This window comes from Podarcis tiliguerta (genome assembly GCF_965153285.1).
Source record: "Podarcis tiliguerta genome assembly, chromosome: 5".
Taxonomy (NCBI): Eukaryota; Metazoa; Chordata; class Lepidosauria; order Squamata; family Lacertidae; genus Podarcis; species Podarcis tiliguerta.
Window position 1 is genome coordinate 21,758,940 of NC_139538.1, and position 24,153 is coordinate 21,783,092.

At 43.2% G+C, this 24,153-nt stretch overlaps 1 protein-coding gene across 16 annotated transcripts in view; it reads left to right on the forward strand.

The window, feature by feature from the left end:
• PLCH1 (phospholipase C eta 1) overlaps nucleotides 1-24,153 on the forward strand; it is a 140,160-nt gene that overhangs the window by 74,404 nt on the left and 41,603 nt on the right. For all 16 annotated transcript variants that reach the window (XM_083442542.1, XM_083442545.1, XM_083442550.1 and 13 more), the window contains 5 exons: nucleotides 2,819-2,989; nucleotides 13,316-13,409; nucleotides 15,199-15,402; nucleotides 18,195-18,315; nucleotides 20,569-20,740. In XM_083442542.1, the coding sequence (XP_083298668.1) occupies nucleotides 2,819-2,989; nucleotides 13,316-13,409; nucleotides 15,199-15,402; nucleotides 18,195-18,315; nucleotides 20,569-20,740 (762 nt within the window). The remainder of the gene's footprint in view (nucleotides 1-2,818; nucleotides 2,990-13,315; nucleotides 13,410-15,198; nucleotides 15,403-18,194; nucleotides 18,316-20,568; nucleotides 20,741-24,153) is intronic.

The following is a 24,153-nucleotide window of genomic DNA, read 5'->3' on the forward strand; positions in this document are numbered from 1 at the left end:
ATAGTATTTTGGCAGCAGAAATGAAACAATTTGAGGCCGTGGAATTCCGCTCACCCCCCCCCCCAGCCTCCCGCAACTAGGTTTAAAATTCAGAGGCAGCACTGTGCTGATTTTCATTCAAAACCTCACATTTAAGCGTCATATTTAAGGCTGCTATACATTTTCTTGGGTATGAGTCCCATTCAACTCAGTGGAGCTGGAGATCAATGTATTTGAAGACATTACCTTTGTTAAATTATTTTATTTTGTTACGTTTCTGTCCTACATTTCCTTTCAAGAAGCTCAAGGTCGTGTCAGCAATTTCCCCCTTTTCTCTGCACAGCAGCTCTGTGAGGGCGGCTAGGCTTGAGAGATAGTGACTGGCCCAAGATCACCCGGTGGCAAATTTGGAGTTTGAAACCGGGTCTCCCTCCAAATAGTCCAATGCTCTAACCATGCTGAATCTTTTGTGTGGGATTTAGCAGTGGACATTTTGAATGCTGATCAGTGTCACTTTCATAGTTATCTCCCGCTTGGACTACTGCAATGTGGTCTACATGGTGCTATCTTTGAAGGTGACACGGAAACTACAACTAACCCAGAATGCAGCAGCTAGACTGGTGACTGGGAGTGGCCGCTGAGACCATATAACACCAGTCCTAAAAGACCTACTTGGCTCCCAAGTATGTTTCCGAGCACAATTCAAAGTGTTGGTGCTGACCTTCAAAGCCCTAAACGGCCTCAATCCTGTATACCTGAAGGAGTGTCTCCACCTCCATCGTTCAGCCCGGACACTGAGGTCCAGCTCCGAAGGCATTCTGGTGGTTCCCTCACTGCAAGAAGTGAGGTTACAGGGAACCAGGCAGAGGGCCTTCTTGGTAGTGGCGCCTGTCCTGTGGAACGCCCTCGCAGCAAATGTCAAGGCAATAAACAACTATCTGACTTTTAGAAGACATCTGAAGGCAGCTTTGTTTAGGGAAGTTTTTAATGTTTAATCTACTATTTATTTACACACTATGTACAGACAAAAGCATAATGGTGTGCGTTCTCTCCAGCTCTGAGAGAACAGGCACAAGTAAAAGTGAAAGTACATTACAAAGTACATACAGCGGAAGAGATAAGACTGTCTTCCGTTTCCCACACTCTTCTCAGACAGGCGTGTGATTTACACCAATCACAAATGCAGCATCGGAGGAGTGAAATTGCTAACATTATCAGGCGGATGGGGTATAAATAATAAATTACTACTACTACTACTACTACTACTACTACTACAGTGGTACCTCGGGTTACAAACACTTCAGGTTACAGACTCTGCTAACCCAGAAATAGTACCTTGGGTTAAGAACTTTGCTTCAGGATGAGAACAGAAATCGTGCTCTGGCGACACGTCAGCAGCAGAAGGCCCCATTAGCTAAAGAGGTGCTTCAAGTTAAGAACAGTTTCAGGTTAAGAACGGACCTCCGGAACGAATTAAGTACTTAACCTGAGGTACCACTGTACTATTATATTCGAATGCAGTCAACTCTATCCCGTTTTCTGGGAGATCGGGATTCCTTCCAGTTCAGCTTTTAATCCTTTTTATATCCTTCACTTGTCTGTCACTGTGTCTGTCACAGCCCATTTTCTGCTACTTTGGCCTTCCTTCTGGCTCTGGCTCTGGACCCCATTTCTGGCATCTCTCCCAGCTTGTGACTCACGTATTTGTCCTCCACTTCTGCCTAGCTCTGGTGACTCAGGCTGCTGCTATGTAAACACTGCATGCATTTAGGTTGACACATGCAGCAGAGGCATTTGAATGTCCCTCCTGGCTTGGTGTGCTGTTGGCATATGGAACAGCTGCTGAATGACAATCACAGGAATGGCTGGGATTTGGGATTGGTTGATGCCTTGGGCTGGTTTGCCCATCACACCAAACCATAGCTGGTTCCAAACCATGGTTTAGCCATGAATGGCTTCCTTCTCCTCTTCTGTGCATGACACAACCAAGCCTTAGTACAGTGTTTCGCTTGAAACAAGTCACAAACTGTAAGTCAGGAGGTTATTTCTGGATTACTGCTCATAGTTTATTTGGAAAAGAAGAAGACGCAAACCAGGATTGAGGTTTTGCAACATAACAAACATGCCATGGCTTGTTTGTGCCACAGTGTGGGAAGGTGTGTTCATGATTAAACCATTGTTTAAAAAGAAACTATGGTTTGGCATGGCATGTGAAGTGATTCACTGGCTCAAGGTGGATCTACACACAGGGAAAAAAAGATATCAATAAGTCAGAATTTAAATTGTTATTGCAAAAGAAAAAAACGCTATGGGAAAACGCTTAGAAATTTCTTTTGCTCTCCGGCACCATCTGGTGTTGCATGTTTATAACACATTCAAAATGCTGTTTCTTGACTAATGTAGCTGAGTCCTCAGATAAGATCCCTAGGTTTGTTATAGTTTTGTTTGACGTGTGAATTTCAAGCCACGCTTATGGTCATCGTTCTGCATTCAGAGGCTGCTGTAGCACAAAGAAAGGTATGAAATGGAGCGCCAAGAGGGTGGAAAACAAAAGCAAATAAGCAGCTCTAAGTATGGCTTGCCTGTGGTGTGTTTGGAAGCTCAAACTGTGGTTTGGAATTCTAAATGATGGTTATACGATGGATGGAGAACCCTTTCCCCTCCAAATTTTGTCAGACTCCAGGTTGCATCTCCAACCAGTGTGGCCAATGGTCAGATGTATAGCAACATCTGGAAGGCCCCAGGTCTAAATTAAGTCTGAATTGAGTCACATGGGTATTCACAATGAACAGCCTGCCATGCTACCCAGTATACATAATTGGTTATGCTTGTTCCTCAGGAGGCCGACACCGATGAGAACCAGGGAACCTTGACCTTTGAAGAGTTTTCAGTGTTTTACAAGATGATGTCATTAAGGCGCGACCTCTACTTACTGCTTTTGAGCTACAGCGACAAGAAAGACCACCTCACTGTCGAGGAATTTGCTCAGTTTCTGAAAGTGGAACAAAAGGTAGGAAAACCAAGAAATAAATGTAGATTCCGTCTTTCCATTCACGCATATCAAAATGTCTTCTGCTTCTGTGTCAATGTCTAGCCTCAAAGGCTTTTGAGATGGAGAAAGTGGAGTCAGCCGTATAAGGAAGAAATAAGTTTCATTCATTTGTCTTGAAAATATTTACCAATTATTTTCCCTTGTATTTGGACCCCTTGACAAATATTGATATTGACAGTCTATAAATTGTTTATTGGTTCTATATGGTCTTTATTGTCCTGCTTTTGTTATATGATGCCTTGGGAATCTTGGGCCCTATACATTTGTTAAATAAATGGGCGTAAGTGCCCTTTTCTGAATCTTGAGCAATTAAATGTCCTCTAGCAGGCAAAAACATGAGCTGCCAGGTAAGGATTTGCAATTCCTACCTGTCAGCAAATTTAGTTTAGCAGAGTGATAAAGTCCCCTGTGCTGGAAAAATAACTTTTGCACCAAACATATTTCTATAGCACAGAGGAAGGTATACCGTATTTTTCCGTGTATAACACGACGCGGTGTATAAGACAACTCCTATTTTTGGGAGCCCTCAACAATTGTTGAGCTTCTTTTGTAAATTCTCTGAGCTGTTGAGCAGCTTTTCGACAATCCCCTGCTCTGGCCGACGGAACTGGTGCCGTAATACACCACATACTGGCACTCACCAAATATGGGTGAGCGGGTAAGCAGCCCCCTCCCCAACATTAACCTGCCTCCATGGCACCAGCCCTCGCCTACTTAGCATATTAACCCGTGTATAAGACGACCCTCAATTTATCACACACACAAATAAATATTCAGAAAAAAGAGGTTGTCTTATACATGGAAAAATATGGTACTTTTAAAAGGCTGGGACTTTTGAGGGATCCAGTAAGGCAGACTGTGGACTTCATCAATATGTGTGTGGGCCACGGGCAGTAGACTCTGCCCACACCTGTTGTAAATAATTGGTTTTTTGTTTCACTGCTGCTCCTGGCTTCTGCTTGTCATCTGTTGTTCATTACCAATACATTTGTCAGCTGTCAGGCGCCCAGCCTCTCTGCCCTCTCCCCATCGCAATTCCGTAGGTGCTTTTGGAGTGAACTCATGCAAGGCAGTCGTATTGTTTCCATTACTTCACCTTGGATCAGTGGCTTTGAGAAACACCTGCCATCCATTCAAAGGACTGTGTGCATTGTCAGCATTATGACCTCCCTTCTGGAGACAAGGAGGGGTTCCAGTGGGATGGGCAGCTCATTGAGCCTTGACCTGCTGCCAATGAGTAACAGAAGATGTGTGAGAAACACAGAGGCGAGGGTAATGAGATGTTGCTGGAGCCTGAAGGCTGCTGCTCACTGACCAGTTGAAGTTAGTCCAGTACAGGGGTATGCAGCCAGGGTGCACAGACTCCATTTTAGGCATTATTTTGTTTGCCCAAGCCCTGGGGCCAACCATGCAGAGCCATGACAGCCTTTTGGCTTGAGGGCAGGGAAAACATGTTGCGCCATCTCCGGAGGAGGAAAGAACTTAAAACACGTTGCAGAGTTTCCAAAAAATAGACCAAGGAAATTAATACAGTGGTACCTTGGGACATGGGTGGCGCTGTGGTCTAAACCACAGAGTCTAGGACTTGCCGATCAGAAGGTTGGCGGTTCAAATCCCCACGACGGGGTGAGCTCCCATTGCTCGGTCTCTGCTCCTGCCAATCTAGCAGTTTGAAAGCACATCAAAGTGCAAGTAGATAAATAGGTATCGCTCAAGCGGGAAGGTAAACGGCGTTTCTGTGCGCTGCTGTGGTTCTTCAGAAGTGGCTTAGTCATGCTGGCCACATGACTCGGAAGCTATCTGTTGACAAACGCCGGCTCCCTCGGCCAATAAAGCGAGATGAGCGCCGCAACCCCAGAGTCGGCCACGACTGGACCTAATGGTCAGGTGTCCTTTACCTAGGGTTACAGATGCTTTAGGTTATGCGTTTTTGGGTTGCGCACTGCGCCGAACCCAGAAGTACCAGAAGGGTTACTTCCGGGTTTCAGCGCATGCGCAGAAGTGCGAAATCATGCTTTGCGCATGTGCAGACGTGCCGCTGCAGGTTGCGACATTGTGTGTTGCAAACGTGCCTCCTGCACGGATCACGTTCGCAGCCTGAGGTTCCTCTGTATTTCATCTAGCAGAGCTTTACTGCTACTGAAGGCAAATGAGCATAATGGTCACAAATCCAATACGTTCAGGATTGGCACAGTCCATAAAAATCCAGTTGCAGCACTTACAGTAGAACTTACAATGCTTATAATAAGTCTAAACCTTAAGACTATAGCATACAGAACAGAATCCCGAACAAAGAGACAGAAGGAGAAAGTGAGTGAAACCTAGGCTCCTTCTGGCCCTACTATTATACTCAGCACGACCTTGACAAGAAGGTAACATAACCAGTTTAAACCAGCAGTACTCAGCTTCCCAGAAAGAATAATCCAAACAAGAACTCTCTGCCTGTTTCCTTCACGTAGAAAGAAAACTTTCTTGAATTAATCAGAATGGGAACAAGCTCTGCACATCAGATCAATACTTTCTATACTAAGAAATGCAAACTGACAAAACAGTCTATTTTGCAGTATACAGTTGTTGCATATTTCATAGCTTCATAGTTGGAAGGGACCTTGAGGATCATCTAGTCCAACCCCCTGCAATGCAGGAATATGTAGCTGTCCCATATGGGGATTGAACCAGCAACCTTCGCATTATCAGCATCGTGGTCTAACTAGCTGAGTTATCCAGGTTTGCTGCCATGAAGCAGCATTAATAAGTAAGGAAGAACCCTGCTGGATCAGGTCCAAGGCCCATCTAGTCCAACATCCTTCCCTGATTCCCTCTCTGATTAAAAACAAGTAATATGTATATTTATTTTGTTGGCAAGTATCCTGTGGAACTTTCACCACCCTAGGAGTTGGGTTGGTTCATGATAAAATCATTATCGCACTTTTCCTTCAAGGAGTTCAAGGTGGTGTAGATGACTCCTCTTTTTCGCCCTTTTCTCCTCATAAAAACCCTGTGAGGTAGGTTAACTGAGTTAGTGACTGCCCCAAGGTCACCCAGTGAGTTTAATGGCTGAGTGGGGATTTGAACCCCTGGTCTCTGAGGTCTCTGCCCAACACTAACCATTACTACAGAATACGGACGGACTCTCTTATCACCCATACTTATCACAGTATAATATTTCTAGAACACTTTATTTGATGATCGCAGCACTGTATGAAAGAATACATAAAATACTTCCTAAAGAAGAAAAAATCTTAAGCCAGCCTCCCCCAACCTGGTGCCTTCTTGATGTTTTGGCCTAGAAAACTCATCAGCTTCAACCAGCAAAGCCAAGGACTGTGATAATGGCAGGAAAAGCTGGAATAATAATAATAATAATAATAATAATAATAATAATAATAATAATAATAAACAACAACAACAACAACAACAACAACAATAATGTACTCCACCCATCTGACTGGGTTGCCCCAGCCACTTTGGGCATATATAAAAGCATAATAAAACATTAAAGCTTAAAAAGCTTCCCTTTGCAGGGCTGCCTTCCTAAATGTTATATAATGGAAAGCTTTCCCTTTCATTTTTGTTTATTTTTTGTTTAATCACAGTTTGTTCTTTTGTCTAAACAAACAAACAAACAAACTGTGGTTAAAGTTAACTCTGGTTTGTTTGAAACAAGCTAACTTTAATTTGCCGCATTTTGAATCCTGTGATGAATGCAGAAATGCCCAGGGCACTGTCTGGTCCTATTTTTGTTGGATGACCATCGGTTTTTAGGACCCAAGGATATTTACATGCTACTTTGTCAAATCTAGCTAGGCCTCGGTCCAGTATACCTGAAGGAGCATCTGCACCCCCATTGTTTTGCCTGGACACTGAGGTCCAGTGCCAAGGACCTTCTAGCAGTTCCCTCACTGTGAGAAGCCAAGTTACAGGGAACCGGGCAGAGGGCCTTCTCGGTAGTGGCACCTGCCCTGTGGAAACCCTCCTACCAGATGTCAAAGAGAAAAATAACTACCAAATCTTTAGAAGGCATCTGAAGGCAGCCCCGTTTAGGGAAGCTTTTAATGTTTGATGCATTACTGTATTTTAATATTTTGTTGGATGCCGCCCAGAGTGGCTGGGGAAGCCCAGCCAGATTGGCGAGGTATAAATAATAAATTATTACTGTTATTATTATAACTAACTAGCTGGGTAACTACAAGAGAGAAATTCTTTTTCCAACCCGGCAGTGTGTCTCCATGGTTGTGGATTGCCCTCCCAGCACCAAATTTGATGTCTCTTCAGCACTAGACAAAAACCACTCATTGCTACAAAACTCCCCATCCCTTTTCATTATACTTTGCTTTGCTTTAACTGAGAATTTCTTTTTGCTACTTTGTCTTCTGCCTTACTTTTTGTGTCTGTGCAGTGTTTTGTTTTTCCACTCTTTGCTGTAAAGTGATTTGCTTTGGTTTTATAGTTGTGTTTTGGCTGCATTCTAATTGCATTTTATTATAACTCTGTCTTGTATGCTGTTCTGATTTGTTCTGTCTTGTATGCTGCCTAGCTACTGTTAAAAGGCAGTTTATGCACTGAATGAATGAATGAATGAATGTGGCGGCTGGTTGGATTCCCAGATTTAGATTATATTCCTTCTAGTTTTCCCTGCTTAACCTTGCTGCAGTTCATACCTATTCCCTCTGCACAGACTAAGAAACTCTTAGAAGTCCCTAGTTCCTGACATCTTGGACCAAATACTGCTTTTTCTGGGAGATAATTTTACTCCTACAGATCTCACATTCTGATCACCATGTGGATTAAACCAAGATAATTCAGATTAGCTTCAGCACCTGTGAAATGCTGAGTTTAGTATTTAACTATGTCTGTAGTATATATATGTAAGGCTCTGGAAACCAATAGGCTTTGACTAATCTCATGAGCTGAACTGGAAGTGATAAGTACAGCTTGACTTCGCTGGGACAATTGAATCTGTAGAAATGACTAGATATCGAAAACGTTGGGTTCTGATCCAGCTACACTGCAGTGCTGTTGAGCCCCATTGATTTCCATGGGAAGTGTTATACTCCTCTTTCCACAGAAATCAGTAGAAAATTAAATATGCTTCATTTTGACTAAATTTTGCTGAGTCCTTGTAAGATTTTTTATTTATTAAATTAGCACCCTCTTAATTGCAGTAATTGGGACGTGGGTGGCGCTGTGGGTTAAACCACAGAGCCTTGGACTTGCCGATCAGAAGGTCGGCGGTTCGAATCCCTGCGACGGGGTGAGCTTCCGTTGCTCGGTCCCTGCTCCTGCCCACCTAGCAGTTCGAAAGCACGTCAAAGTGCAAGTAGACAAATAGGAACCGCTCTGGCGGGAAGGTAAATGGTGTTTCTGTGCGCTGCTCTGGTTCGTCAGAAGCGGCTTTGTCATGCTGGCCACATGACCCGGAAGCTGTACGCCGGCTCCCTCGGCCAATAAAGTGAGATGAGCGCCGAAACCCCAGAGTTGGTCACAACTGGACCTAATGGTCAGGGGTCCCTTTACCTTTACCTTTACCTTTAATTGCAGTATGCATATATATTAAAAATATAGCCCCCCCAAGGTCTGAGGGACAGACCTGAAAAAGTTTGCTGACCCCTGTATTAAATGATGTGATGAACCATTTTATTATTTTATATTATGAACTTGAACCATGTTTCAGTGTTGCTAGGTACTTGAATTTAGAACCACTGTGCCCAATTAAAGTAAATTATGCAGTCCTGATCCATTACTTCACGGTTGACCTCAGTACACTGCTGTTGCATACCAAATGGCAGAAAGCATATTCCCCACTACTGAAAAACTGTAGCTGTTCCCCACTCATCAAGGATTACAAGGCAGGACATTAAGGGTGCAGATCTGAAGATTAGCAGCTCTTATCATAGATCAAGCTGATCTTGAATTCTGACAAGACAGGCACTGTGTGTTGTGTGGTTCCTGTGTCTGATAAGTTGGCCAATTGCCTGCCCTGGATAGGGATTGCACTCTCCCGAGTTGATCACATACTGCTTGACCACAGTAGTTTAGACCAGGGGTCAGCAACCTTTTTCAGCAGGGGGCCGGTCCACTGTTCCTCAGACCATGTGGGGGGGCCAGACTATATTTTGGAGGGGGGGGGGGAATGAACGAATTCCTATGCCCCACAAATAACCCAGAGATGCATTTTACATAAAGGTACACTTTCTACTCATGTAAAAAAAAAACCAGGCAGGCCCCACAAATAACCCAGAGATGCATTTTAAATAAAAAGACACATTCTACTCATGTAAAAACACACTGATTCCCGGACCATCCGTGGGCCGGATTTAGAAGGCGATTGGGCTGGATCAGGCCCCCGGGCCTTGGGTTGCCTACCCCTGGTTTAGACACTGTTGACTTGAAGATTAGATTTCTTCCCTTGTACTTACTGCAGAATGCTGAAGCACATTTATTGACAGGAGTGAAAAGGCTTGTTCATATCTCAGTTGATTAAGCCAGAATATTACCGTCCAAGTTGTTCCATAAACACACATGTTATAGAGTCATTTGTACCCCCCTTTATTGTTTTTACTGAGAAACAGGATGCAAATTTGACACACAAATACCTAAACCACAAAGATAAAACAGTTCATCAAAGTTTGGGCACAGAATTGGAGAAGATGGTGTCTTTGAGAAACTATTGCTAAAAACCCCACTAATCTTAGAGTCTTAAAAAAGAAGAAACTCCACTCTATCCTTTAACGGTGGATATTTTTACTACATATCTCCCAGGCAATCTGATTTTGAAATGTTAATTATCTTTTTCATTGATATGCTATGTGTACAAATATGCTAATACAAGTATGAATAGTAACCATTCTAGAGGGTATTTCTAGGGAATCTGTTTTAAGTAATTCAAATGTAGATGAGAACATGAAATTTCTTTTCCAGCAGGAAACAAATGAAATCAAAGCACAAAGAAAAAGATAATGAATATTATAAATGAGGTCAATTTTGGATTGCCAAGGTTTTAGTGAGACAAAATTTGAATGAAAGGAATCTGGAGAAGCATTGACAACTCCCCCTCCCCCTTGTCATGGTTATGTGACGAATATTATACACTGCATTAAAATGCCATTGAAATCCAGCTGGGATAATAGGTCCCTCTAGAGTGTGTATTCTGCTGTAAAATCACACATGTTCTTAATGGTTCTCCCTGTTGCTCCTGTCTTGTCTATGACACCTTAACTGTGTAGTGCTTGGAAGAATCAAGGCTTCAGCGAATGTCCTGAAATCTTCCCCTGGTTCAATGTTTCGTGTGTCCTCCACTGCAAACACAGATCTCCTTTACAATGAGATTTCCCCATTCACTTGAGTTCTTTGGAGTTTCCTTCACTGTTGAACGGAATGAGGGGGTCCTCTGTGGAGGTGCTCCAACGCACTGGAGCTTTCATGGCCTTCAGGAAAAGTTTGGCCAAGTCAACCAACTCTATAGACTCGCTGGGTTCCAAATAGCCCCTGTTTTAAAGCCATTGCATTGACTGCTAGTTTGTTTCCAGGCTTGGTTCAAGGTGCTAGTGTTGCAAAGCCTTAAATGACTTAGGCCCTAACTAGCTGAAAGACTAGTTCCTTCTGGGAGTCTAGTGAGCAGCCTGGGAGTCATTTTGGACTCACAAGTGTCCATGGAGGCGCAGGTCAATTCTGTGTCCAGGGCAGCTGTTTATCAGCTCCATCTGGTACGCAGGCTGAGACCCTACCTGCCCGCAGACTGTCTTGCCAGAGTGGTGCATGCTCTGGTTATCTCTTGCTTGGACTACTGAAATGCGTTCTATGTGGGGCTACCTTTGAAGGTGACCTGGAATCTACAACTAATCCAGAATGCGGTAGCTAGACTGGTGACTGGGAGCGGCCGCCGAGACCACATAACACCTGTCTTGAAAGACCTACATTTCCGAGCACAATTCAAAGTGTTGGTGCTGACCTTTAAAGCCCTAAACGGCCTCGGTCCAGTAGACCTGAAGGAGCATCTCCACCCCCATCGTTCTGCCCGGACACCGAGGTCCAGCTCTGAAGCCTTCTGGCGGTTCCCTCAGTGCGAGAAGCCAAGTTACAGGGAACCAGGCAGAAGGCCTTCTTTATAGTGGCGCCCGCCCTGTGGAATGCCCTCCCACCAGATGTCAAAGAGAAAAACAACTACTAGACTTTTAGAAGACATCTGAAGGCAGCCCTGTTTAGGGAAGCTTTTAATGTTTGACGGACTATTGTATTTTAATATTTTGTTGGAAGCTGCCCAGAGTGGCTTGGGAAACCCAGCCAGATGGGCAGGGTATAAATAATACAATTTTATTATGATTATTATGATTCTTATTCTCCACGGACCCTCTTGGGTGTTTAAGATCAACAGAGGGGGCCTCTTCGTAGCTGCACTGCCCTCAGAAGTTTGAAGGTGGTGGCCCAGAATCAGGCACTCTCTGTGGCAGAGCCTATGTTGTAAAATACCCTCTGCACCTTCCTCATAGGGTTCCCACTGCACACAGAAGATGCACCTCTTTGACACCCAAGATATGTGTTTTCATGGAGCTTGCTTATTCCTGCAACTGTAATTTGGTCTAATTGCTTTTAATACTGAATTTTAAATTGCTGTAACCCTCCCTGGGGCCATGGGATAGAGGCAGGGCAATAAATAATGCTAATATAGGGAAATTAAGTTGATCATATGTGGTAGCCAGAAGGCCTTATTTCTCAAGAGAGAATCCATGTTTTTAGATTGCTGAGGATGAAATTGAGGAGGGAGGATTAAATGGTGGAGCCTGGAGGTGAGGGTATGTGAGTTTAGCTGCTGAAGAATGCTCTGTCAGAGCAGGAGAGTGTGCAATCTCTACTTTGCGGTGGTCATGTTTGGTACGTGCTTGGCTGTCCTGCTATATTTCTAGTAAAGACAGAACAGCCAATGGTGGTTTGTGTGTTCACATGCACATCGCATATGGCCATTGTGTAGTCCTAGCCTTCCAGTCATCTCTGACTACAGTCCCCCTGTAATTTCAGATCTGCCTGTGGGTTTTTTTGGCTGGAAATTCTTAGAACTGCTGCTTTAAAAGGACTACCTGCCACAGTCTCGCTCGGCTGGTATAGCAAGTCCCCATACACAGACAGACGTTGTATTTGTTGTCAGCCTCAGGTGGTAGACATTACTCATTATCTGTTGGCATGCCCCTTATATAGAAACCCAAGAGATCACTTTTTGAAACCCCCATTTACACAAGCAAGAAGGTACACTCCAGCAGAAATGGCTCAGTTTCTTTTGAGTGACAACAATAGCTTCGTAGTACACAGAGTGGCTGGGGGGTGGGGGACAGGAAGTTAGATAAAATCTCTACAAATTGTTTTGAGGATTTGGAAGCTTAATCTGAAATCAAGCTAGACTTAAGCTTGTTGGCATCTCTGGTAATTTCTCTCTTACATCATGGATGTTTGGTTATATTATGGATGCATGTTCCGTGTTATTTTATTAATACTATTGCTACAAGTTTGTCATGGCCTTTGGCTGGAACAATAAACTTATCAACTAAAGAACTAAAAGGACTGGTGGGTGGGTGGGTGGGTGGGGGGTAAGGGACATTTCACATGCTTTGATTTCCAGAAATTGGCACAAGACAGTCCCTCTCTCTCTCTCTCTCTCTCTCTCTCTCTCTCTCTCTCTCCCTTTCTCCCCCCAACCCCCCCCCCCCCATTATGGTAGAACAGGGCAGGGGGAGGGATAACTGTTCAAACAACTGTTAAAATGGTTGTCCTTGTGAATCAGCAGCCCAGACTTTCCCCACCACCACAAATGCATCTGGAAGCATGCATTTTATTGCCCTGCAGTGATTTGAAGCTCCCCACTTTGCGAGTGTGAATTTTGTTGATATACCACCAGAAAGCAACATGTAGCCACTTCTTCAGCAGTGGAAAGAAGAGTGATTTGGCCCCTAAGATATAATATTGAACCAGGACTGAAAGCTTGGCCCAGACAGCTCTTCTGCTCTGACAGATACAGCTCTAGTTGTGTTCACCAATTCTCCACAGTGTTCATCTTTAGAAAGATAGCCAGGATGCTTATGGGGGAGGGGGAAAGGGCTAATGTACCCACAAGAGTCCCCAGCTCTCTAAAAGGTCGTTGAAGAATATTTTTACTGACAGTTGCATTCATGGTTGGCTGCGTGCTGAGTATGACCAAGGGATTTCCAACGAGATTCTGAGTCTGGCAGTCAGTTTTGGCATGTTGGTCACATACTCCCCAGGATCAGAAATGTATCATTGCTGTCTTTGGTGCAGATGAGCAATGTGACAACCGAGTATTGTCTGGACATCATAAGGAAATTTGAGGTTTCGGAAGAAAACAAGACCAAAAATGTTCTGGGTATAGAAGGTAATATCTTTCAGATTTTCCCTGTTTACTTAAATGGCATCTTATATTGCTTTCATGCAGCAGTATTTTCTCTGTGGCAAAGGTTTGGTATGAGATTTATGTGTGAGAGCAAGCAACTATTATAAGGGTTGCCAAGGTGGCCTTCCCTCAGGCACTCAGGATCTTCTCCCCCTTTTTAAATTAGACTTGAGAGAAGCATTCGGTTTTTGCCAGTAAAAATGATTGTGGTGTATGCTCTGCACCCACAAGCGTTTCTCTAGCTTGACGTAGGAAAAGAAGAATAATAGATAAAAGTGTGCCCATTGGCCCCCAAAGGTTGCTGAGCCCAAAACTGTTCTATAATTCAATCCCAGTGATACTTCCAATGGCTATTCTAATTTTCCATTCCCACCACCCATCCCAAATACTGTTAGGTCTACACTCTTAGGCAGAGGTAGGGTTTGTTGAGTGCACCACTCATCTGGATGGGAAATTGCTCACATAGACAGCGGCCGCACATGCAGTTTGCCTTTCCAGTCCCAGCGTGGTGTAGTGGTTAAGAGCAGTAGACTCGTAATCTGGTGAACCGGGTTCGCTTCCCCGCTCCTCCACATGCAGCTGCTGGGTGACCTGGGCCAGTCACACTTCTTTGAAGTCTCTCAGCCCCACTCACCTCACAGAGTGTTTGTTGTGGGGGAGGTAGGGAAAGGAGATTGTTAGCCGCTTTGAGACTCCTTCGGGTAGTGATAAAGCAGGATACCAAATCCAAACTCTTCTTCAAAACCTTGTGCTAGAAAGTGGAAATTCTGCCCATGAGCTGTTTGGTTTCAGCTCTCCCTTTTCTTCTCCCTCAACAGCTGATAAACGTGGCTCCCTCAACCTTAAAAGGCCTATATAGATGCATGCCATTTTAGCTTGTATGCAGAATTCCAAATTGTCCATAGTGGAAGAGAAATAATTCTCAACCCCACAAAAAACTAAAGATGATCTCCCCCCCCCCCCCAGGATGGTTGTTGAGTAAATTCCGATAGCAAGGACAATGACTTGCTTGCTAGCGGAATGATTTTGTTGACGGAACAGCAGTAGTCAATGTGAGCAATCTTGCCTGAATCTGTACATTGAAATTGGCACAGTGGAGCTCTCTAGGGTCTGAGAGAATTTTTCCTCCTTTTCCTCCCCTGAAAGCCTGAAGAAATCAGACAGTATGAAAACAAGCTTAATAAACAGGGTTGGGTGTTTGGGGACCTTCATAGCCTTCTGTTGCTGCTTATTTATTATTGAAGCTCTCTTATATAGCTCTTCTTGAATCTCTTTTTCTCTCTCATCGTTACTTTTTTTTTTAAAAAAAAAGGTCTGAAGACTCTATTTGTTTGGTGTTACTTCTTTCTACTCCTTGGTTTCAACTGGGAAAGTATCTATTTTTCATTACATTACTGATGAGAGAGGTTGGACCAGGCATAGGCAAACTCTGGCCCTCTAGATGTTTGGGACTACAATTCCCATCATCCCTGACCACCGGTCCTGTTAGCTAGGGATGATGGGAATTGTAGTCCCAAACATCTGGAGGGCTGGAGTTTGCCTATGCCTGGGTTAGACTTTGGCTTTAATTGGTGGAGGAACCCATGGGAGGGTTTGGTGTTGTTGTATTTTGAAATTGTGTTCCCGCCCTCCTTTGTTTCCTGACCCTTTCTTTTTTTAATTCCCTATCCCCTCCGCCTCTTCATTTATTTCCTCCAAACACCAAGCCCAAGCATGGTTCATCGGATACTTGGGCAAGTTTATTATCTCTCTGTCTGTTGTTCCTTCGAAGGCTTCACAAACTTCATGCGCAGTCCCGCCTGTGACGTGTTCAACCCGCTTCACAGTGAAGTGAACCAGGATATGGATCAGCCCCTTTGCAATTACTACATTGCTTCTTCTCACAACACATACCTAACTGGTGACCAGCTTCTGTCTCAGTCTAAAGTTGAGATGTACGCCCGAGTTCTTCAAGATGGCTGCCGATGTCTTGAAGGTGCCCTCTTTTTCTTTATTTTATATTAGGTTAGAATATGTTGGGTTTTGGTAAACTGCTTGCTTACATCTGAGTGGTATGTATTATTTTTTTTTAAATGAAGTCAATAAATATTTCTGTAGGGTTTGCTCTAAGTCTAAAGGTTAATTCCTCAGACGAGGTGTGTGTGGAGAGACAGACTGACAGAGAAACTATGCTGCACACGGATCAACATTCGATCTGGCATATCACTATATTTGTAGCAAAACTAGGTGATTTACTGTTGAAAAGCAACAGGAATGAAAAGCCCCCTGGCCACATACAATCTGAAACGCTGCTTCTTTCATTAGAATGTAATGTGATGCTGCAGTAGACTTGTTCCAGCACTCCGGCTTCTCCTTTTTTCTTTTCCCCCCAAAAATGAAATCTATATTGAATCTGCTGAAATGATTCTTTGCAGTTGTTTGTAAGCAGCATGGTGCCATTCAGAAAGTTAGATTTCTGAAAATTGAATTTGCAAAGCACAGTGTAAGTGGTTCACTTATATGCAAAGGTAAGAGACGGTTTGAAAACATCACTGCTAAAACTGAGTTTGGTGTTCATTCATATGCGTATGAGAAACTCCGTTAGCCCTTTGGCAAGTTTAAAGTAATAATACTAACCCTTTTAAATCAAAATCCAATAATAACGTCATATGAGCATTCTGTTTAGATAAGGTACTGGGTTACTATCTCCGTTAGCAATTGAACAAGATTACTTAAAAAAAGAATTCCCCAGGCAGAGGTGATGCTAAATATGTCAGGAGCAACCGCTTAAATAAATATAAGTAACCACATTATTACATTAATAGCCACATCATTTTTTAGTCACTTTGGGGTGGGGTGGGGGTGGACTAATAGCAGGTGCAGTGGTGATTTTCACTGGGGCTGCAACAAACAGTGAGGTTTTTTTTTACCCTTTCACCCCCACTGTTATGCTGATAAAAAGTGCCCCGTGCCCATAGCTGTCAACTTTTCCCTTTTCTTGTGAGGAATCCTATTCGGAATAAGGGAATTTCCCTTTTAAAAAAAGGAAAACGTTGACAGCTATGACCATGCCTGCTATGAGCTCCTAGGAGGGAGGTTCCCGCTGATTTAATTTGGCACATAAATATTGATTTCTATCAGTGTAGAAAATTCTGCAGTTTTCTCAGACAAGTGCACCAACTCTCATTTATTGGACTGATCATGGCATATGCCAGTAATTCTGCCCAGAATGTGTTTGTTGTCAAAACGCAAACATTTGAAGTGACATGAAATTGTAAGCTTAATAAGATATTATTCCAGCCTGATCTGGAATCTCTTGTTGAATTCAGTATCAATGAATGGACCTCTCTGTGTGCAATTTCCCCCTGCAACTTCCATGGAAGTAAAGTTGGCACGGGAGCTCTGGGTGCATAATGCATTCTTTAAGATGTGATTGCTTAATTAGGGAGCATATGTTGAATTCTTTGGAACATTGCTTGGAGCACTGAGCACAATGGAAGCAAATGGGGCTGGGACTAAGTACCTATGTGTATAGATTCAGGTAGGTAGCCGTGGGGATACCTATGGGAATGTTAAGGGTAGTAGAGGAGAAGATATATTGATTAAATATTATCCTTCCTTCACTCACGCTAGCGAGTCATGCAGTAGAGCAGATTCACCTCAATATAGCAGAAAGCTAGTTTGCAGATTCATTGGAATCTCTTTAGTTAAGCAATATTATTCCTGGTGTCCCCTTTGATCCCTTTTAAAAGAATAAAGACACAAGAGTCTTTCCTTAAAAGTAATAAGAAGTTTCCTCACATTCAGTTCACAGTATGATCCCTGAAGGCAGACTTTAGCCTGTAGTTACAGAACATAGTGTGAGTGCATGAGAGCCAGCAGATAGCAAAATATATTAAGAGAACAGCATCAAGAGAAGAAAATGGCAGCATGGTATCAAGAGAGAGAGAGAGAGAGAGAGAGAGAGAGAGAGAGAGATGGCTGTGTGACTCAGCTCTTTTATTTTTATGAAGTCACCCCTCTCCCTGGTCACACACAGGGGGAGGATGCTCCAGACCAGTGGAACAGGAAGTTATACTGGCTGGAGTAACATCCCCCTGCCTGTGTCCACTCTAGGAAAACAAGGAATGTTGTATTTCACTGCTCCAATGATTTACATCTCACAGTACCAACAGCCAATTTGGACTCGAGAGGCATGCTAGGAATGGTTGACTGAATGGTTAGATAGTCTTAAGTGTACATGCATCAAGGTGTGGAGGTCCCTTTGGTGTTAGAGTATTTTTTATATAATTCAGATCTCCTTTGACTGTCCCAACATATGACTGTTCCAGAGAACCAGTTTTGTGCCATACATGTTCATCAGATACAGGACCAAATTAACTACCAGATGGTGGGCAAATGATCAAACTTCCATTACAAAGATATGAATTTTTTGAGCATACCCCTCCCCCCCAATTCAACTCTAGCCAAGTAAAAGGCTATAGTCAGAGCTCTTACTCGGACTTCTGCCGTAGTTTTCTTGGCAGGTATCCTTGCTAATTACGCTTGATGATAATGACAGCAGAACAGTCAGCTTTAATCATTTTGCCAGCATGAGATTGTGGAAAAGATGAGACTTGATGCATGTAATAAGAGAATGCTCATTTGTTGAGCAGGATTTCCACATGCCAGATCTTTGTGTGCGTGCCTGAAATGCCTCTTCCTCTCCCATTATCGCGAAAGAAAAAGGGGGAAAGTTTATTCTTTGGAAGAATATTTATTTAATGCGCAACTTTCTTGTCTCAACAGTTGACTGCTGGGATGGTCCGGATGGAGAGCCAGTTGTGCATCATGGTTATACTCTTACATCTAAAATACTTTTTAAAGATGTAGTGGAAGCAATCAACAAAAATGCCTTTGTGAAAAATGAGTAAGTACAGCAGGGACTTTGAACAATTCATAGTAGTACAATCGTACCTTGGAAGCCGAATGGAATCCATTCTGGAATCCCGTTCGAATTCTAAAACGTCCGACTTCCAAGGGGCGGCTTCCAATTGGCTGCAGGAGCTTCCTGCAACCAATCGGAAGCCACAGAAGCCCGGCTGGACGTTTGGCTTCCAAAAGAAGGTTCGCAAACTGGAACACTCACTTCTGGGTTTGTGGTGTTCGGGAACCAAAACGTTTGACTGCTAAGCCGTTCATCAACCAAGGTATGACAGTACATGCATTCAATGACATAATCTCCTGTTACTAAAGTTGCACAGTGATTAATGTAAATCTCTCCCTGTTGCTGTTTTGGGCAATATATATAGAACACAATATAGATTTTAACCTCTGGTTAAAAACTCTGGAAAAGTGACTTGAAATTTACAGCATGTTATTCTTTGAAGGAGAACTACTTGAAAATGATTCACAGGTGGTGTTTAACTCCGAGTAGGCTTGCTAAGATTTACAAGACAGAATCAGATAAGTGCTGGAATTGTAAAAAGGTGGAGGGAACATTCTTTCATATGTGGTGGACATGTAAAAGGATAAAAGAGTATTGGGAAATGATCTATAATGAATTGGGGAGAAAACGTTTAAAAGTACTTTCCCCCCAAAAACCAAAGTTCTTTCTGTTGGGGATAATTCAGATTGAAATTCCCAGGTGTCGGAAAAGGTTACTTATGTATGCAACAACTGTGACCCGTGTTTTGTTAGCCCCCAAATGGAAAACGAGCGAGGTCCCAGCCAAAGAAGAATGACAACTTACCGTATTTTTCGCTCTATTGGACGCAGTTTTTCCCCTCCAAAAATTGAGGGGAAATGTGTGTGCGTCCTATGGAGCGAATGCAGGCTTGTGCCATAGCCACGCGCAACCCCTCCGGCAGGGAGAGGCTGCACGGGGCTATGGCTTCTTTAGCCCCACGCAGCCTCTCCCGGGAGGGAGAGGCTGCATGGGGCTGAAGGGGAAGGCAAAACAGCGAGCGGGATGGATCCCACTCGCTGCTTTGGCTTGTTCCATAGCTGCGCGCAACCCCTCTGGCAGGGAGAGGTTGTGTGCAGCCTGTACGCTGCTCTTTGGGGCTGGGGGGGGGGGAAATATTTTTTTCTTGATTCCCCCCCCCTTAAAACTGGGTGCGCCCTATGGTCCGGTGCGCCCAATGGTGCGAAAAATACGGCAAGTTGACAGAATATGCACAACTTGCAGACTTCACATATAGAATAAGAGAACAAGAAGAACATATGTTTAGTGAAGATTGGAAAACGTTTATTGAATATATGGGAAATATTTGTGTACAGCTGAAAACACTGGCAGCATTAAGATAAATTCAACAGTGTAAATAAGTTTTGATGGATGCAATAATGGAATAGTGAATAGTATAGTTTTTGTAAAATATGCAAGGATTTAAGATATGTAAAATGAACCATGGAAAGAGATGAAGGGAAGTCATTGATATCTTAAGGATGTAAAATGTGTATCTGAAATTGTAAAACAGAAAAAAGTGCACAGTGTAATGTTAATCTCTCCCTGTTGCTGTGTTTGTGTCGACACACAACTTTTTAAACTCTGGAATTCTAGAGTTGGAAGGGATCCTGAGGGTCATCTAGTCCAACGCCCTGCAATGCTGGGATCTTTTGCCCAATGTGGGACTCAAACCCACGACTCTGAGATTACGAGTCTCTGTGCTCTACCGACTGAGCTACGAGAGTCACAACCTCTCCAACAGCCAACTACTGACTATTTTTATTAATATTATTTATTAAATTTATATACTGCCCTGCATTGCAACATCTCTGGGCGATTCAGAGAATCAATTACAATAATTCAAGTTTTGCCTCCGTTCTCTGCCTTACAAGAGGCAGCGCTGAGACTAAGTGTTGGGGGGAGGAAACTGATACGCAGCGTCGCTCCCTGGATCGGATGCAAGTCAGAAGACAGGCGGGTGAAGGCAGACTGAGGTTGGTGGAGACATGATGTAGGTTTCTCAAATTAGGTATAGAGTGGAGAATGTGGATAGAGATAAGTTTTTCTCCCACTCTTCATAATACGAGAGCCTGGGGTCCTCCAAGAAAGCTGAAGTTATGAAAACCAACACACCGCCATCATTCTGTGTTGTGCTGTGATGGGCTAGATGTTTGCCGAGATAAATTTTTGAGACCTTGGGGGGTACCTCCCCCTCTCCTCTCCTCTTCCTTTTAGATTTCCAATTATATTGTCTATCGAAAACCACTGCAGTATTCAACAGCAAAAGAAAATTGCCCGATACCTCAAGGAGATTTTCAGTGACAAGCTGGACTTGACTTCGGTGAGCATGGGGGATTCCAAGCAGCTTCCAAGTCCTCAGAGTTTGAAAGGCAAAATCCTAGTCAAGGTAAAATGATATTTTGTTAGTTGCTGAATTGTTGCCCCCTGTGTTGGCTTTTTGCAGTATGGTAGCGCTGCAGAGAGCTTGCTGGGGAGACCATGCATTAAAAAGGGACTAAAAAATAACTTAAACAAGGCTTTAATTACAAAAACAAAAACTCCTTTTACACTAAATACATTAACAAACAAACACGACCCAACCACCAACCCATCCCCCAGGGTAATGGCAGAGCTAGGTGCTGCTCCTTATATACTACACCCAATTCCTGACACAGCTTAATCAATGCAACTCAGCAGCACCTGCTATGTTTCACAGCTGTAAAGCTGGATCTCGTTATTTTGCTCTGGCCCCTTAAAGATATACACATCGGGTGAAACAATTTCTGTCCAGACATGTTCTGTATGAACATTAATGCAAAGAAGTAGTTTAGTTTCTCTGCAGATTCTCTGGCCTTCTTTCCCTAACCCTTTCATTCCTTTATCGTCTGATAATCCAGTTGCTTTTCTTGTGTGTTTCCAGCTTTGGATCATTTGTCTCCATGTTCTTAGCAACAATATTCCTCCGATTGTCTTGGTTGCTTGTGTCCTTGCCAGCTTACAAATCTTTCGCTGGAGTTTTATGCCTGATTTGGGCAAGTCTTTGACTTCTTGAAAAAAAGTTGTTGTGCCTTTCCCCGCCTGATAGCTTCCTAATGGTTTCTGAATGATTTTTGAAGGCAGACCCAGAAAGAGCACAACTGCAATGTAACTAGTGGATATGCAACCATGGGCAGGTTTGATTGTACCAAGGATGGCTCAACTGTCTGGGCAGAAGCACTCCTGGAATGTTGCCACCACTTCTTTCTAGCCAGTCTCAAGGCAACTTTCTACTTCCCAAGTGTGACATTAGCTTGATCTGGTGGATTTTTATTTCCTCTTGATTCTGACTTGGATAAATAACATTGCAGTAGTGATCAAGTGATTTCAGTTGATGTGAGGAGAGCATCCTCTCTTATCACTTTTTGCTTTTAATCAAAATCAGAGAGAGGTAAACACATGTTGCAAAATGTGCATTTAATTTCCTGGTCATCAGTCTCAGTCAGACTTTTCGTTTTCATAGCATTCTCTCGAATACCACAGTTGATCTGCTCCTACAAGGGAGATTTTGTCTCTTTGAATAATATTATTGATCCTGTAAGTCACTCTTGTACACCACTGATCAGTGGCTATTAAGTGTTGCGCCAAGCAAGTAAAAAGATAACAAGAACTGGTAGGTTCTCTGTGTAGCAGTCTTGCAGTTAGCCGCTTAATCTGACCAGTAACAATTCCTTCCAGATGAGTATCGCACTTGGAGAGATTGATCAAAAACACATTGGGTTATATTCCAACTAAGTTCTATTAAGAGTACAGTGGTACCTCAGGTTACATACGCTTCAGGTTACATACACTTCAGGTTACAGACTCTGCTAATCCAGAAATAGTGCTTCAGGTTAAGAACAGTTTCAGGTTAAGAACGGACCTCTGGAACGAATTAAGTACTTAACCCAAGGTACCACTGTAGATCCATTGAAATTAATGGACCTATGTTAGCTATGCTCATTAATTTCAGTGGATCTGCTTTGAATACAACCACTTAGATGCAAATTATTCATCAGTATGGGTGAGCATGTGGGCTGGTAATTTGATGGCCTTTATCTTTTTTTTTAAGAATAATTTTTTATTAACCGACCAATCACATCAAATCAAACCAAATCAAACCAAATTACATAAATTCCAAATTACACAGCCGAATTTTAAATTTTTGTTGGGGGTGGGTACCCATATTTCAAGTTACGAAGGGGATCCAATCAACTTCTTGCTTCTTACTGCTGTTTTAATGTCCACAAAACTAATCTTATGATGTTCACAGTACTATCCAGTCCTTTCTTATTGTTTTTCCACATCTCTTGTTGTTATTTTCATATATTTTTCCTTTCTCTTTGTGAACTCTGATAGTATCCACAAGCTGGTTAGAACAGTTTGTAATCCTGCGTGGATATTATTTTTTTTATCCAGTAGCCATATCCAGACGTTTTCCATATAACATCACTTCCATACATCAAAACAGTCTTAGTGTCATTAATCTTCACCAATCTGCCTCCTTTCTCAAAACCTCTGAGGAGATTCACCAGGAATGCAGTCTGAAAACAGGTCCGTTCCTCCTCCTGGCTATAAATCCTTTGGCAAGATGGCGACTCCGAATTAATTGCTGCGCCATTCCAAAAGCTCTTATTGCTTCTCGATCTCCATAAAGCATACTTTTGGTTAAAGTTTATCTCCACACAGACCTTAATCATCCTGCTTGGGTCAGTTCAACCAACGATTCTAATGAGGAGGGGTTCTTGTAAATCACATAGAAGGAAAGTAAAAAAGTCCCCCCCCCCCCACCATTCAGTCCCGTTGTCAACATACCCAGCCTTTGGTGTATCTTCATTGTAAAATATTCCTGTTTCTCCAACCTGTCGTCTTCTTTCGCAGAGGTCACTTAAATTAGCAGACTTCACTCCCCTTCTTCACTTGAAATATGTGCATTTGCTTCTTTTATAATTAATTATTCCAAATTGCTGCAGCTAGTGCGCGATCAGAGACAGCGTCCAGGAGAGCCGAGGTCCACATGGGGGCATTCTGCCTAGGGCCCTCACCCCCTTCTTTCAAATTAGGGGGTGATTTATGGGCACAGCAGGCAAGGGCAGTGTTCCCCATTTCCTTGGGGCAACAAGGGAGGCTGCCTACTTCCATAACAGCCTCTTAATTACCTCGTGTGGGTCAGAGAGATGGTATTGTCGGCCATCTTCCAATGCGCTCCTAGTGGCCCCCCAATTTGATGGCCTTTATCTTGCCACCTTCCTATAGTCCTTTACTTGGGACGAGTCGTTCAGCCCTGTGTCTATATTGTATGTCACTGGACATTCAGAAACACTCATGCAGAGATAGAATCGTAGAAACATGGAGCTGGAAAAGACCTTTCAGGTCATCTAGTTAAGCACCCTACCCAATGATGGCAGGAAATCCAGAGCTAGATTTTGCCTCTGCTTGAGGACTTGCAGTGCAGGAAATCCCAGGCCCCCACTACCAAATTGATTCCACCATCTAACTCAGAGTTTCCATCTAACTGGGGTCTCCAGCTGTTTTTTGACTACAATACCCATCACACCTGACAACTGGTCCTGCTAGCTAGGGATGATGGGAGTTGTAGTCCAACAACAGCTGGAGACCCAAGTTAGGGAAACTCTCATCTAGCTGCTCTTACCATCAGAAACTTTCTCTTTCTTTCTGCTTAACTGAAGTCTACCGTAAGCCCATCAAATGTAGCCATAACCTCTGGGGCAATGGAGAACAAGTCACCTTCTAAGTCAGTGGTGCTTTTAAAAGAGGATTAGAGAAATCCATGAAGGATTAAGC